General features: G+C 35.1%; 1 protein-coding gene and 1 long non-coding RNA gene across 10 annotated transcripts; one reads left to right on the top strand and one right to left on the bottom strand.

Moving 5' to 3' along the window:
- The first annotated feature begins 141 nt into the window (after window positions 1-141).
- LOC126722939 (mRNA cap guanine-N7 methyltransferase 2) lies at window positions 142-5,639 on the top strand. 4 transcript variants are annotated; one of them, XM_050426103.1, is made up of 9 exons: window positions 142-532; window positions 2,583-2,654; window positions 2,791-2,900; window positions 3,767-3,889; window positions 3,974-4,066; window positions 4,428-4,496; window positions 4,624-4,754; window positions 4,856-4,969; window positions 5,247-5,639. In XM_050426103.1, the coding sequence occupies exons 1-8, from the start codon at window positions 242-244 to the stop codon at window positions 4,963-4,965; spliced, it is 999 nt and encodes a 332-aa protein (XP_050282060.1). In that variant the 5' UTR covers window positions 142-241; the 3' UTR covers window positions 4,966-4,969; window positions 5,247-5,639. The 4 variants fall into 4 exon arrangements, with proteins under 4 accessions (XP_050282060.1, XP_050282061.1, XP_050282058.1 ...); XM_050426104.1 differs by having other exon boundaries at window positions 145-532; window positions 4,666-4,754; XM_050426101.1 differs by having other exon boundaries at window positions 147-532; window positions 4,872-4,969.
- A 1,574-nt stretch (window positions 5,640-7,213) lies between these two features.
- LOC126722938 (uncharacterized) lies at window positions 7,214-15,137 on the bottom strand. 6 transcript variants are annotated; one of them, XR_007654072.1, is made up of 3 exons: window positions 14,549-14,976; window positions 13,889-13,966; window positions 7,214-7,689 (listed from the first exon to the last, which is right to left on the bottom strand). It is a non-coding gene; the product is annotated as an uncharacterized LOC126722938 (long non-coding RNA). The 6 variants fall into 6 exon arrangements; XR_007654074.1 differs by having other exon boundaries at window positions 7,214-7,643; XR_007654075.1 differs by lacking the exon at window positions 7,214-7,689 and adding an exon at window positions 8,134-9,365.
- Between the last annotated feature and the right edge of the window lie 321 nt (window positions 15,138-15,458).

Genomic DNA, 15,458 nt, shown 5'->3' with positions numbered 1-15,458 from the left:
GTAAATAATTGTGATATAAGTTATATTATTTTATATGCTCTTAGAATTTTTCCTGATACAACCTTTGCCCATACATTTTTTTGGGGGGAAAATTTACAAGTAATGGGACACTAGTTTAAGTGTTTAACCCATTTAGAGGCCTAGGCCTAGGCCCAACACCAGTTCATTCTAATGCAATGCAATTGCAAACTATACTTATTCCAGTTTCACCGCCAGTGAGCTAACAAACTCAGAATCAGAGATGAGTTCCCAAGTAGTGGGGCTCCCAAATCGGAGCGAGTCGAGTCACCAAAAGCTGTACGAGTTCGCAAAAATGGCGCTGATGAAGATATTCGCGCACCCATATGCGACTGTGTGTGACTTGTATTGCTGTGGAGGAGGAGGACTTGGCTTCGACAACGATGCCCAAATTGGTCACTACATCGGAATCGATGTATCTTCGACTGGAATAGCCCAATTACGAGAAGCCTGGGAGAGCCTGAGTCAGAAGAAGCCTTACCCTTCTGACTTCTTTCACTTTGACCCTTGCTTGGTCTGTCTTCTTCTTCTTCTCTCTCTCTTTCTCTTTCTCTTTTGCTATTAGTTTTGGTTATTGGGTTTTAGTGTTTGTGTTGGCTTTGCAAAGCTTATTTATTTTTCATAAAGTCAGTGTTTTGCATAGTGGGAGCTTTGTTTATTGAGTATACAATTTCTGGGTCTGTTCAAGTTTGGATTTTGGCTTGTGGGTTTTGGAGGATAATATGACTATTGACTAAGATGGTCAGATATCTTGTTGTGACAAGTTTTGTACTTTATTGTATTTCATGAAATGGAACAACATAGGCTAACAAGGGTCACAGGTTTTTTTTTTTGGTTGAAAACTGACCAGTTTTGATATAGATACTAATGTATGATTCATAAACCTTGTTGTCTTCAGTCTGCCATCTGTGCTTCAGTGCAATTTAGTTTTCTGGTTTCGTGTATACAGTAACTCGCATTCATGTTGAACACCAAAGCACATTTCTATGCCTATGATTCACATGGCTTAAAAGCTGATTTTTCAATGTCAAATTATCGATCACCAGATTTAAAATTAAATGTTGTATGTGATTCTAGTCCCTCAATGCAGGTGCCTTGACTATACTTCTCAAATTTTGATCCAGGTGGGTGTCTAGTTATCTTGATAGGTGTTGTTATGCATTAGGAATTTTGTACCTAATCGGTAGAACCTGCCAATATTTTAGTTTGTACCTTGCCAATTTCTGTGTTACTTCCTGGTTGGGGGATTGTTGAAGTGTTTTGGGGCCATTGAAGAACATTTACATATAGTCTATGTTTTTAGTTAGCAATGCAAAGTAGATCTTTAAGGAAAAAGGGTTGACCTTAAAACCTACTCACTCCAGCTTTTGAGTGCTTTTGTACATACGTAAAAGGCTAAGACAATTATTTCAGTGACAGAGTTCTGTCACAAGACTTGGGATAATGATCCTCATACCTTGAAAATCGTTACCTTATGGATTTCAGCTGTCTGCCTATGTGCAATTTATGCTGTGCCATTTGCTAGCTAAAATTATAGTAATGATTATACGCTTAATCCACCAGTTGGGCTATACCACTCTAGTGGTTCTGAGTGGTCTCAGGTTCAATTTTGCTTGGGTGCATGAGTTGCTTTAAACACCCCCCCCCCCCCCCCCCCCCCCCACCCAAAAAAAAAAGAAAAGAAATATTATTCACTTAATCTACTAATATAATTGAGATGATATTAATACAAATTGTTCTTTTTGCTACTCTTGAGAGTGTAATTTTTTTTAAATAAATAAATGGGAAAGGGGGGGGGGGGGGTTACTTTTGAGTTTGCCTCTAGAATAATGGTAGTGAGTGAGACATCTTCTGGTACCTTAATTGTCACTATGCAAAGATTTTAAATAGGTGTACCATGTGATGATTTCAGAAGTATAAATGCAGTTAAGTTGGCCTTGCAATTGCCTAGGAGATTAACTAATGAGCTTAACCCATTGTATAGGTTGAAGTCATTTTGACAGTGTTGAACCTTATTTTTTAAAGGACTTTCCATCTGTTCCAGAAGACTTTATACATTGCTTTTAAAGGGGTTCAGAATCATTTCTTTTTTTGCCTCCTTTTCTACCTGTCCTGAAAACTCGTCACATTTGATTTAAAAATACCCTCTGACTTTGGCCTTAATTGGGATCTTGCAGTTTGTGACAAGTTTCTGTATTATTTAGTGACTTATGTTTTTACTTAATTCAACCTCATATGGGGATAAAAGATCCTTTTTTCTAAGAATTTTTTATAGTTTCTTCTTATGTGGTCATTTTTTTTGATAGGTAATAAGAATAATATTAATCAAGATGAAGAAAAATATAGAATGAAAATACAAGGTGTTCATGATGGTGAACACAAGAAAAAACAACTAACAACAACAAAGAAAACAGAACTTAAAGTTTTCTTTGTCGCATTGGATCCATCAATCATTTGTATAAAATGTCATTATATATATATATATATATATTGGAACAAAAGTTGGTTCCAGATAGTCTTTGTTTTACATTCTCCTCCTTATCTGACAGTGTATGCCTTGATAGGAAAATATGGAGACGCATTTAAAGGAGAAGACCAATCAGGCTGATATAGTATGCTGCTTGCAGCATTTACAGGTTTCATATATGTTTTCCCCTCTCTCTCATCTGCACACATGCATGCTTGCACACACACACACACACACACACAAACAGTCCTGTGTCTCCCTTCAGAGTATCAGGTTCCAAATCTGAAAAGCATTTCTACTTGCAGTTGTGCTTTGAAACCGAGGAGAGAGCAAGGAAACTTCTACAAAATGTGTCATGTTTGCTGAAACCGGGGGGTTATTTTTTCGGTATTACTCCTGACTCATCTACAATATGGTATGAAATAGTGATTGTTAAGACCTGTTGTTTATGGAGTTGCTTAGTTGATTGCATTGGATTTACTTTGTATACTTGTTTTGTTTGTATGTATTTAAAGAAATCAGTTCAAAATTTTGAGCTAATTAGTGCTTTCAGTATTTGATTGCAATTTGGTGATTTAATTAATTGTTGATCCATATTGGTGGTTTTTTTGGGTACTAAAACTAAGATAACAGGGCCCTCATCCATATGCTGCTCCCCATCTCTCTCAGTTGATTTGGTAGACTTTTATCCTTTTGCCCTGCTTGATATAATAGAAAGATCTTGAATTGTGATCAGGTTCTAAATTCTTTAGATTACTCTGGGTTATAATTCACCTCCCACCTTCCACCATCAAGTATTAATATTTCTTAGTGATTCTTTGTCCCTGCTAGTTTCCATAGGGCCAAGGTTGATGCTTTAACAAAAACATGGAGAACTTAAGTTGATTTCAGTTTCCCTTGAGTGACAGTCATGTTAAATTTGAATTAAAAAGTCATTTTAGATTACCAATGGTTGTGCTTCCATATTATTTAACATATCAGGTATAGAGGCAGTGTTAAGGTCAAGCAACTCAAGTCTAAGAATGTCAACCATATACTTCTTTGAATGAAAACAAAGCTTTCTTTGCAGTTGTTAATAGCATCTCTGTCTGGGTGTTAATTCCATCATTTACATTGTTTGTTTTCTCCAGCTCTCTTCTAGCTTTCAGCCCAGGTTTCAATGATATTTTCTTCTATTCATGACGTTGCTTGATCTTTGATCTTTGTGATCAATGCTGCATGAGATCTTTCTTCTCAGAAAGGGAGTGCCATACTATAGATATTAACATTTTGGCCATACAGGGCAAAGTACCAAAAGAATGTTGAAGCATACCACAACAAAGGCAGCAGCATGAAGCCAAACATTGTTCCCAATTGCATTCGATCAGAAAGCTACATGATCACGTTTGAAGTTGAGGAAGAAAAGTATGTATGAATTTTCAATAAGAAGCGTGTTTCCTTGTTCTATATTTTCATTCTAATTCAATTGAATAAAGTGTATATTTCCAGGTTCCCATTATTTGGAAAGAAATATCAGCTGAAATTTGCTAGTGATCCATCTGCTGAAACCCATTGCCTGGTTCATTTCCCAAGTTTCATCAGGTTCATTTATATTCTATCTTATATTTTGGTTCTAGACTTTGTTCAATCCTATAAACTGCCATAAATCCATTCTGCCTCCAAAGTGATGGCAGATTAGCGAGAATTAAAGTTTTTAACTGCGGTTGGAATAGAAATGATAATGTTTAAAATTGCACAGAGTGCTAATTATGGCCCACACTGGATTGCCAATGTATCACACTATGTTTTTGGTTCAATGACCTCAAGTTTAGTTCTTTTGTTTGGCATTCTCATATTTTTTTGGGTTGGTAGTAATGGAATGGTTTTATAGTTTTAAAGTGCTCTCTAGCTTAGACATTGGCTTTGGAATGTTGTAACAATTAACTTCTCTGATGTGACTCAGGTTGGCAAGGGAAGCTGGTCTTGAGTATGTCGAGATTCAAAACTTAACTGAATTTTATGATGATAACAGGTTTGTGAATTTATGCTTTCTTCTTTAATGCCTTAACAAAGTTCTGAAATGAATTAATTATTAATGCCTTAACAAAGTTTTGATTTTATGTGATGTATTTGCTTGTGATTAACATTGTTTGATTTAGTGAGGCTGATAATTCATTCTCCATATTTGGTGTTGCCAAAAGAGCCCAATTTGCAGGCATGATAACGAATTCTGTTCCAAACCTTGTTGATCCCAGAGGGAGACTTCTTCCTCGATCGTATGATGTGTTAGGTGATTCATTTACATTTCATTGCCTGCTTTGAAACCTATTCTTTCTACCATTTATCAGTTGCAACTTGCCCAGTTCAGCAGTTTACTAATAGGTTCTTTAGCATTTTCCTTTCACAGGTCTTTACACCACATTTATATTTCAAAAACCAGACCCAGATATTGCTCCCCCAATAATGACCCCTATATTGCAGGACACAAGTTACACTCATGATGAGGCAAGTATTTCTAACATTAGCAAAAACGATAATAAGAGCATCATTTATAAGGCATAATCAATTATAAGGCGATAATAACTTTTTTTAAAAATAAGAAGTAAATGTTGAGGTTACTTCAATCTGATTGTGGTGATGGACTGGTAATGCTTCTTTCCATGATGGTCCCTCTATATAGTTTTTTCTTTTCTCAAGAAGAAATGATCATTTTCTCTGCTTGACGCACATAATATTCTCTATTTTCTTTAGTAGTTCATTTATTTATCTCTTGATGTTATAGAGAGATTGGCCAGCGCCTGGCTGGAGAGATGATGAAAAAGATGGACATACAGAGCCACCTCTTGTACTCCCCAAGATTAACGACCAGAAAGGGATTCTGGGTCCAGGCCCTGCGGATTTGCGTTTTCCTGAGGCACTATGACCGGGTTGGAAACAAGCAAGAGGAATGTGGATGGCAAAGGGAAGAACCCAGATACAGTGTTGCAATTGCAAACTAATTTTGTGCATGTAGTTGTAATGAATGTGGATATTGGAGTGGTCCATTTCATTTCGTAGGCTTCATTTAGTTTTTTTTTTTTTGGGTTTTCTTGAACATTTTAAGCTTGTAGATATCAGGTGGAACTGTAAAACTTCGCCGTTTCCCATGCCCATTTTGAAATCGCAATTTTTCAAAGTACGCTTTTTCAAAACTCTTTTTTTATTTTTTATTTTTTTTAGGTATAAACTTTTTTCTAACTGTCCATTTTCAAAGAGCTAATTATATTATATATTAAAAAATTGAAGTAAAAAAAATGATCATGAGTTCTAATTTTATATATATATAAAATAAGAATTTTACTAATGTATGTCCCTTAGGGCATACATTAGAAAACTGTTTAGAAAAACTATTTAAGGAAATTTTTTATGGAAAAAATCAAAAAGTTATAAATTTTTTTGAGCTTTTTCGAATTTCTATAAACAGTTTTAAAAATGGATGGTTAATTGGACCCATATAATATCTAAAAGTTGTAGCATAACATTTTTTGTTATTACGCTCTTGTTGAGTCACTTTGATCCAGTTCGGTTCAATTTAGTCCATTCCGTTCTCTTTTATCCCCTTCAATGAAAGCTGCTCAACAACACAATTGCCTAACGTTTCCACATTAAATTCAAATCACTAGTAATTTGGCCATTTTCCTAGTCTATTTCTTTAATTTTTTTGGTCTTTTCCTCTCTCGGAAATTAAAATTTGCTGATTGAATTCAACCAAGAATCATTCTCACATTTCTTTTTCTTAGCAACATTTAACGATTTCCCATCTATTCAACTTTCCAATTTAACTCAATGTTACTACTTTCTTCCCTTCTCTTATCTAAAGTGCAACTGGCTTTTCCACCTTGAAATTTTTACAGCTTTCAACCTTTAATTTTATGAGCTAAGCTTGCAATGGTTGAGAAGAATACATGAACAAAACCGATTTGAACATAACCAACATGGTGAGACTCAACACACACACACACACTTAATCAATATTCAATCCAATCAAATTTTTGGGGCGTCACAATCTACCGTAATTAAATCCCTAACATCAACGTTAGGTCCCATATTGTGGGGCAGTGTTGTTGGGCACACATGAAGTTACCAGTTGTATTTGATACAATTTTGTAATGACTCAAGAAAAATCGCTAGCCACATCTGCGCAATAACTCAAAGGCAATGGTCTAGTCGCAATTGAGGCTCATTAGAGTTGTTAATAAAAGCCAAATCTATCCACTATATACCCAATGTGGGACTTGAAACACACTCACATTCAATCCATATTTAATCAATCTGGGGCATCACAATTGGTGTGAAAGAGCCAAATCCTAACTAAGGGGGAGATCTTGAGCATTTAGTTTTGGCCCTCCTATTCAGTTGTTTTTAGTTTATTTATCACTTGTAACCATGGTTTTAAAAACCAATACGGTAAAAGAGCCGGAAAAGAGACTGATTATCAATTTTTTGGTCCGACCGAGGTTCGATCGATGGTCAAACAAGTGACATCATAAATAATTTAATTAATAATTTTTTAAATTATATAAATAAATAATGATGAATATATTTTATTTTTATAATGTTAATAATTTTTCACAACTTATATAATAAATATCATTAAATATTAAAGGTAACTTACTATATTTGTTCACAAATATGGTTTAAACTTTAAAAGATGCACATATAGCTACAAGACTTTCTAAGCTCCACCGAAAAAGGAAAAGAGATAATGAATAAATAAATAAATAAATAAAACCCACCCCACTTTGGTTACTTCTTCCAACTATTACCATGGTTTTAAAAACCTGATTAGATCGGCCGGTCCGACTGGTTCAACCGGGAACTAGCCTACAATCCGGTCCGGTTATAACAAAAAACCAGAAATAATAAAAAACCGACCGGTTCAACTATAAAACCTGAAAACGGTATGGTTGAACCGGTTTTGCAAAATAAAGAGAAAATGACTTTGTTCCTCTTGATTTCTTCCCCATTCGGCCTCTCTCATTGGTGCAGCAGTTACTTTGTTGCTGTGAATGATGGGAATGAACAATTTTACTTTCCTCCACACAAATAGGTGTGTGTCTCTCTCTCTCTCTCTCAGGATTCCCTTGAGCTGGAAAACGCACTTTTGGCCCCTTAAGGTCGAACCAGACGGGCACAAAGTCTGTGTCATTGTCGTAATGGCGCACATTATTTCAATGAAGCAGTCTCTTCCGACAAAGGATGAAAGCAAAAACAACAAAGGATGTAAGTAAAAGTTGTGACATAGTAGTAAATTGAGTAAATTTTGTCTTTTCTTGTCATTTTTATGGTTCAATTTTCATTATATTGATTAAATTTTCTTTAATTTAATTAACATGTGCATTTTAATGTCATGTATATTGCTGTATCAAAAAAAAAAAAAATGTCATATATATTGCCAATGTAATATACTAAATTTTTTCGTAGAAGTGTATTATACTAATTAAACTATAAAAATCGGCTCTTAAATTGTTTCTCACTATTTTTATTTTAAATATATTTTGTATTTAAGAGTAATAATATATCACAACATTTTCACTATATTATCACAAATTTTATGTAGCAGGTTATTATTAGTTATATAATTTGAGTTCAGCACTGACATCTTTTCTTTCTTTCTTTTTTTCCTCTCTCTCTCTCTCTCTCTCTCTCTCTGTGTTTGGGTAGAAGCTGAAAATAGGTGTAAGTGGTTTGAAGGAGAAATAGAAGTGTAAACTATTTTACACTTCAAGCCTTGAAATTTTACAGTCAACGGAAATTGTTTTTCTATTTGACTGAGTTTTCTAGCCAACCCAAACACTTCTCATGGTGTAAAATATTTTTCATATTCTTTTCACGCTCTAAACAAACACAATCTAAGACTCAAATATATACATGTAGAGTGCTCAGATATGTCAATACATAAGAAATATGACCCTTACACATATATATACAAACCTTAACGGGAAGTATCATTTTTAGGTAGGTTCTTGGGGGGTAATTGCAAAATCCACTTTAAATTATAGGAAGGGTTTTCACTTTTCACTAAAAAATTTAAGAACTTGTAATTTACAACCTAAATTGGACAAAATTATCAGATTACACCCTACTCTACAATTGACATTTTGACCCATAGCATGAAGGATGTAGGCTCTTGGGCTTCATCATTTCCCTTTATTCCTTCATGGGCTCGGACAATGTGTTGGTAGAAGTCCCTGTCCATGCAATTCGCTAGGCTTCTGCCCCTGTTGTTTCTTTTCTTAGCCATGTCTGTGGGCCTGTTGGTTGCCACTCCTACCATGCTAGCCTATTGGGTTTATAACCCCTTTCTTTGGACATTCTCAGCCCATTTGGCTTTACTTTTACCTCTTAATATGCCTATGGGCCTACTGGTAGCCATTCCTGTCATGTGGGCCCACTAGGTTTGTTACATTTTTCCTTGGGCTTCCCTGCCCATTTTGCTTTGCTTTTACCTCTTAATGTGCCCATGGGCTTGCTAACTACCATTCTTGCCATGTAGGCCCACTAGGCTAGTTATCTCTTTCCTTCCGCTTCTCCAAGCCATTTTGCTTTGCCTTTACCTCTTACTGTGTCCATAGGTCTACTGGTTGCCATTCCAACCATGTGGACCCACTGGGTTTGTTACCTCTTTCCTCGTGCTTCCCCTGTTTGTTTTGCTTTACCTCTTTTCTTGAGTTTTTTCGGTCCATTTGTTTTACTTTTTCCTCTTAATGAGCCCGTGGGCCTGCTGGCTGCCATTCTTGCCACACTGGCCCATTAGGTTTATTACCTCTTTTCTTTTCTTGGGTTTCCTTGGCTTATTTGTTTTACTTTTACCTCTTTCACTCCCTTTTTTTTTTCACATTTTCTTATTGTTGGGCTTCTTCTGCGGTTAGGCATTTTTGTCAAAAAAGGGGCATCAGCAGGTATAAATTTAAGCAATGTTACACAACTAAATAACCTTATACTAATTTTTTGTTTTGAAAATCTTATTGTTAGATTACATATACTATATGTTTTTAACATTTATGTCAAATTTTGTGCTAAGAGCGTCCATATTGGTAGAGTCATAAATTTAGCTATTTGGCATCATAAAAAGCTATTTTATCTATTTTATTTTCTTACTTTACAAAACACCCAACATTAGTAGCTTTATTTTAGCTTTTAATATAATAAAATAATATATACAACACTATAAAATAACATATTAATTACAATAAACAAACATCACAATCACTACCACTGCAACTGTCACCGCAACCACCACTGCCACCACCACTTGGATGGTAATTACAATTTTTAATTGAATGGTTGTGGAGATGGTCATGTCTTCTTTTTTTATTTTTTTTATTTTTCAATATTAAACGTAATTAGTTTTACATTTAAGTCAAATTAATATTTTAACTTAACTTAAAAGATAAAAAGTCTATAAAAAAGAAAAAAGAAATCATTTTTTTTTTGCCAAAAAAAAAAAAAAAGCAATCACATTGATTAAAAGATAGAAAATATTAAATAAAATAACAATAGATTTGAACCAAACATCTACATTTTATTATATAAGATTAAAAAAAAAAAATTTATTTCCCCAAGACTCTCCTTTCCCAAGTTAAATCTACACATATTCTTAAAAAATCTATACATGTACTTCTTCCCGTCTTTTTCTTCTTCTTCAACTCATTTTCCTTTCATTTGTTTTCTCATTGCAACTTCCAAGTTTGCAGTTTGCACCATTTTTTTTTCATTTCTTTCGGTTTACACATGCAACAATAAAGACAAGGAGTCCATTTCTCAACAATTTCTTTCGTTCTCTCTCAGCTCACTCCCTCTTTTCTACATCCGGTCTTTCTCTCCTTTGTCCCACTTAGACTCCTCTCTCTGCCCTCTCTGGCATCGGGTTTTTGGTGGCGGTTCCTATCTTGAGTTTCGGTGACCATGGGTTTTTGGTGACGGTGCCAATCTTGAGTTTTGGTTGGTTTTGGGTGTTGAGTTTGCGGTCGATCTTGAGTTTTGGTGGCGGTGCTAATCTTGATTTTCTGTTGATTCTGGGTGTCAGTCTCTCTCTCTCATTCGTCTTTGGTTGTGGTGTCTAGTTTTGAGTTTCGACAGACGGGGTGGGGAGATTGGCATTGGAGTGGGTCCGAGCTTGGCCAGCAGTTGGGCAGCAAGGTGGGTCTATGGCAACTGGGCAACGAATCAGCTTGGTGGAGAAGAGAAAAAATGAGGAAGAGAGACCGAGTGAGTCTGAGGAGAGAGTGGACAACGGAAATAATGATAAGGAAGAGAAAAAAAAAAGAAAAAAAATTATTTAAATATTACTACATAAGCTGAGAAGTTTTTTCTTTTTTGGGGGCTTTGGCTTTGGATCCACATTGCAGTCCTAGTTTTGTGCATTTTAATATAATTTGATTCATAAAGTTATTTTTTTATGCAAAATTTTAAACTATAAAAATTTAAAATTTTGTAGGCATAAATGATAACAGAAAAAAAAATGTAACCTTACAGTAAATTTTTTAAAATTCATATCTAATGAATAATATATTAAGTAATATAATATTATTTAAATTTATATTGGGTATAAATTGAACAGATCTCAGCCATAATTTTTCTTTTACATCACTTTACACACTCTTTAGTACAATATCCACAATTATACTCGAAATCTGAATGTGATCATGTGATTTGGGTGAATTTATGCAAATAACCTCCTCCTTTTTATTTATATGAATGTAGGAATGGACTTCTCTCGGATCTGATTAGGTTCTCAAACACTGTAACATACCAATGGAACTAAGATCCTCTCTAGATGATATGGGCTACCCCATAGAAAAAAACGACGGAAATCCAACGAAAGTCACTTTTCCAAAAGTCCCATTATGGCTGTGAAAATCCAAGGGAAGTGAGGACTACTTTGATCCCGTGGTTATTTCTTTTGGTCCTTCTCATTATGGGAAAAGAGAACTCCAGGAAATAGACACGATCAAAGATGAGACCATGCTCAAGTTTATTAAAAAATCTGGCAAATCGTTTCCGAAATTTTACCATAAGGTATGTAACATGAATCACCTCACTAGAGCTTGTTACGTTGATTTTTCAAAAGAAAAGTATTATGATGATACGTTTGCATTGATTATGCTCCGAGACGGTTGTTTCATTTCATATTTATTGGACATCATGATAGATCAGAAATGGGACAATCTATCAGAGAGGTATTTGATAATAGTGAAAGATTATTGGGATTTGGTTTTGTAATTAGGTACATGGTTTTGTTGGAGAACCAAATTCCATTTGCAATTTTGAAACTTTTGGGGAGCCTTAGATACAATAATAAAAAAGTAGTACAAAAAATGATCAAGCAATTCATTTATTTTTATTTTGTATATTTGGGCATACCGCTTTGAGAGCAGCTTTTTCACATCGTCAAGATTGGCAATGAGTGCATTTAGGAAACAGAATTAAGATGAAAAAACAGCTTTTGTATTACATGCAGGACTCCATTCAAAGGCTATCAATTTTGTTACAAAAGCTGTTCTTTCATCTTACTTCTGTTTTTTAAATACACTCATTGCCAATCCTCACGATGCAAAAGAGCTATGCTCAAAGTAGTATGCCCAAATATACAAAATAAATAAATTGCTTGATCGTTTTTGGTACTACTTTTTTATTATTATACCTAAGGCTCCCCGAAAGTTCCAAAACTGCCAATGAAATTTGTTTCTCCAACAAAACCATGTCCCTAACTACAAAACCAAATCCCAATTATATTCCACGATTATCAAATAACTCTGATAGCTTGTCCCACTTTTGATCTACCACGATGTCCAATAAATATGAAATGAAACAACCGTCTCGGAACATAATCAATGCAAACATATCATCACAATACTATTCTTCCAAACAATCAACGTAACAAACTCTAATGAGGTGATTCATGTTACGTACCTTATGGTAAAATTCTGAAAATGATTTGCCAAATTCTTTAATAAACTTGAGCATGACCTCATTTTTGATCGTGTCTATTTCCCGGAGTTCTCTTTTGCCTTGATGATAAGGACCAAAAGAAATAACTGCAGGATCAAAGTAGTCCTCGCTTCCCTTGGATTTTCACAACCATCATGGGACTTTTGGAAAAGTGACTTCCGTTGGATTTCCTTTGTTTTTTTTTTCTATGAGGTAGCTCATATCGTCCAGAGAGGATCTTAGTTCCATTGGTATGTTACAGCATTTAAGAACCCAACCAAATCCAGGAGAAGTCTATTCCTACATTCATAAAAATAAAAATATATAAAAAGGAAGAGGTTATTTGCTTAAATTCACACCAATCACATGATCACGTCCAGATTGCAAGTATAATTATAGATATTGTACTAAAGAAAGTGTAAAGTGATGTAAAAGAAGATTTATGGTTGTGATCGGTTCAATTTATACCTGATATAAATTTAAATAATATTATATCACTTAATATATTTTTTGTTAAATATGACTTATAAAAAATTTACCGTAAGATTACATTTTTTTTTTCTTGTTATCCTTTATACTTGCAAAATTTTAAATTTGCAAAATTTTAAAATTATGCATAAAAAATAACTTTATGAATAAAATGATATTAAAACGCATAAAACTAGGACGGCAATGTGGAGCCAAAGTCAAAGCCCAAAAAAATAGAAAAAAAACCTTCTCAGCGCTCAAATGTAAAATACATATATATATATTTATATTTATTTATGTAGTAATATTTAAATAATTTATTTTATTTTATTTTCTCTTCCTTCCCATTATTTTCGCCACTCTCTCCTCAGACTCACTCTTCCTCATTTTTTCTCTTCTCCACCAAGCTGATTCGCTGCCCAACCGCCATAGACCCACCCCGCCGACTCGCTGCCCAACTGCTAGCCAAGTGACCCACCCCAACGCCAATCTCCCCACCCCTTCTGCTGAAACTCAAAACCAGGTGACCCACCCCAACGCCAATCTCCCCACCCCTTCTGCTGAAACTCAAAACCAGACACCACAACCAAAAACCCACAACCAGAGACGAATGAGAGAGAGACTGACACCTAGAGACTAACGCCACTATAGACTCTACAAACGGCACTATAGCCAAAAAAACCACCAAAAAAAATATTTGATTACCAAAAATTAATTTTTTATTGGTAAGTTGCGCACACACCCAATGCGTCTTGAACCCACAACCTCACACTTCAACTAGAACTTCACCTAGAACTTTTAGGTGGAGGAGGTAGGCTCATTGGCACTTCTACACATGAAACCTTGAAGTCAATGATCTCTAAGGTGGAATGCACAACTCAGGTTTTGAAGAAATTAAACAAAAAACTAATTCCTACATAATACCAGAGGTCCAGAATCCCTTTCCTAGATATCATATTAAGGAATAGAATATGGGATACCAACCTCAACTCCATGAGGTCCTATATGGTTGCGAGAGATAAAATTCAGTACCAGAGTAGCAAATTCTTCAGGTACATCTTCCTGCAACAATGTGCAAAATAAAAGTTAAACAACTTTTCAGATTAAAAAAAAAAAAACCAGAAAAACAAAAAGAAATTCACCACGAAAAAATATACACAATATATTCTTCCATGTCAGACCAAGGCTACCTATTTTTGTTGGGTCTTCATAATATACACAATAATCCTTTCTCATGTTACAAAAAATCAATCTTACTTTTTTTTTTTTTTCAAAATTATATTTTTATTTCTCCAACTCTTTCAAAATTATATTTTTAAGATTGCTTGACAATTACAGAAATAAAAATTTCTTCTTTTTTATTTATTTTTCTTCAACTTTCTAAGTAGCCAAACAGATCACTCGAATCAAAACCAGTCAGATCTTAAGCAAATTTCATTTCAACTACATCCTCATAATTAACAAAAAACAGTTCATTCAACCCAAATAGATCTCAACAGATCAAAATCACAGAACAAAAATCCAATACACATGAGCTAAAGTCACAAACTTTGAATTATCACTCAGATCCAAACACGCCGCAACCAAATCGAATACATATAAAAATCAATAAAAATAAATAAAAAATCAGAAAAAAGTGAATACCTTGCCTGTGACCAGCGCCTTTGTCAACGGTGTGGCACTGAGCGCACTTGGTTTTGAAGATCTTCTCTCCGACCTTTGGATCGCCAGGTGGAGATTCAGAAAACGACGCCATTTTTCTCTCCCTCTCTTTTAGGTTCGTCTACTAGAGGCTGAGAAAGTTGAAGTGAAAAGGAGGGGTTTTTAAGAGCAAAGCTTAGAGAGAGAGAGAGTTGCTGAAATTTCTAGGAAAGAGAAGAATATTCGAGAAGAGGTGGCTTCAAATGGTGAGTTGATGTTTTGGCTTCGATTTTGCTGATGGGTCTGAGTTGGGTATGCTGGTAGCAGTGACGATGAGGTTGAGGGAAGCGTGGAGGCTGTGAGAGTGGTGGAGGCGAGAGAGAAACCGGTTGAAGTGGGAAAGAGAGAGAGAGAGAGAGAGAGAGTGTGTGTTTTTACTGAGAAGTGAAGCTAAAATGAAAAGTTGAGTGAGCACACGGATTGCCAGCGTGTCCTGGTGAGGTGTCAAAATAAGGAGCCATTGGATTAAATGGATGGCTGGGATTTGTGCAATTGCACACCGTGCAATACCCTAGGTATTGCACGGTATCTCAATCCCGTAGGCTTGAACACATCTGGTTTTTTTTGTTTTTTGGGGTGGTGGGCTATAGTGGTGTTTCGAAAACGCCACTATAAGTCTTTCTTCTTCTCTAACTCTTAAAAAATAAAAATAAAAAATAAAAACTAAAATAAAAAGTGCCTATAGTGGCTGATGAAATGTGAATTCGTCAGTCGAGATGGGTAGATGGAATTGGCCTCCTGTCAGTGTGAATGTATCCTCTATAATGGTTACTAGTGTGGTGTCTGCCACAACGCTTCCGATGCCAAAGTTAGAACAGAAAAGCACTTTGCAAAATGAAAATGGATGAATAAG

Source organism: Quercus robur, chromosome 4 (assembly GCF_932294415.1).
Source record: "Quercus robur chromosome 4, dhQueRobu3.1, whole genome shotgun sequence".
Lineage (NCBI taxonomy): Eukaryota > Viridiplantae > Streptophyta > Magnoliopsida > Fagales > Fagaceae > Quercus > Quercus robur.
Note: the sequence above shows the minus strand (reverse complement) of the source record. Positions and strands in the feature narration are given on the sequence as shown.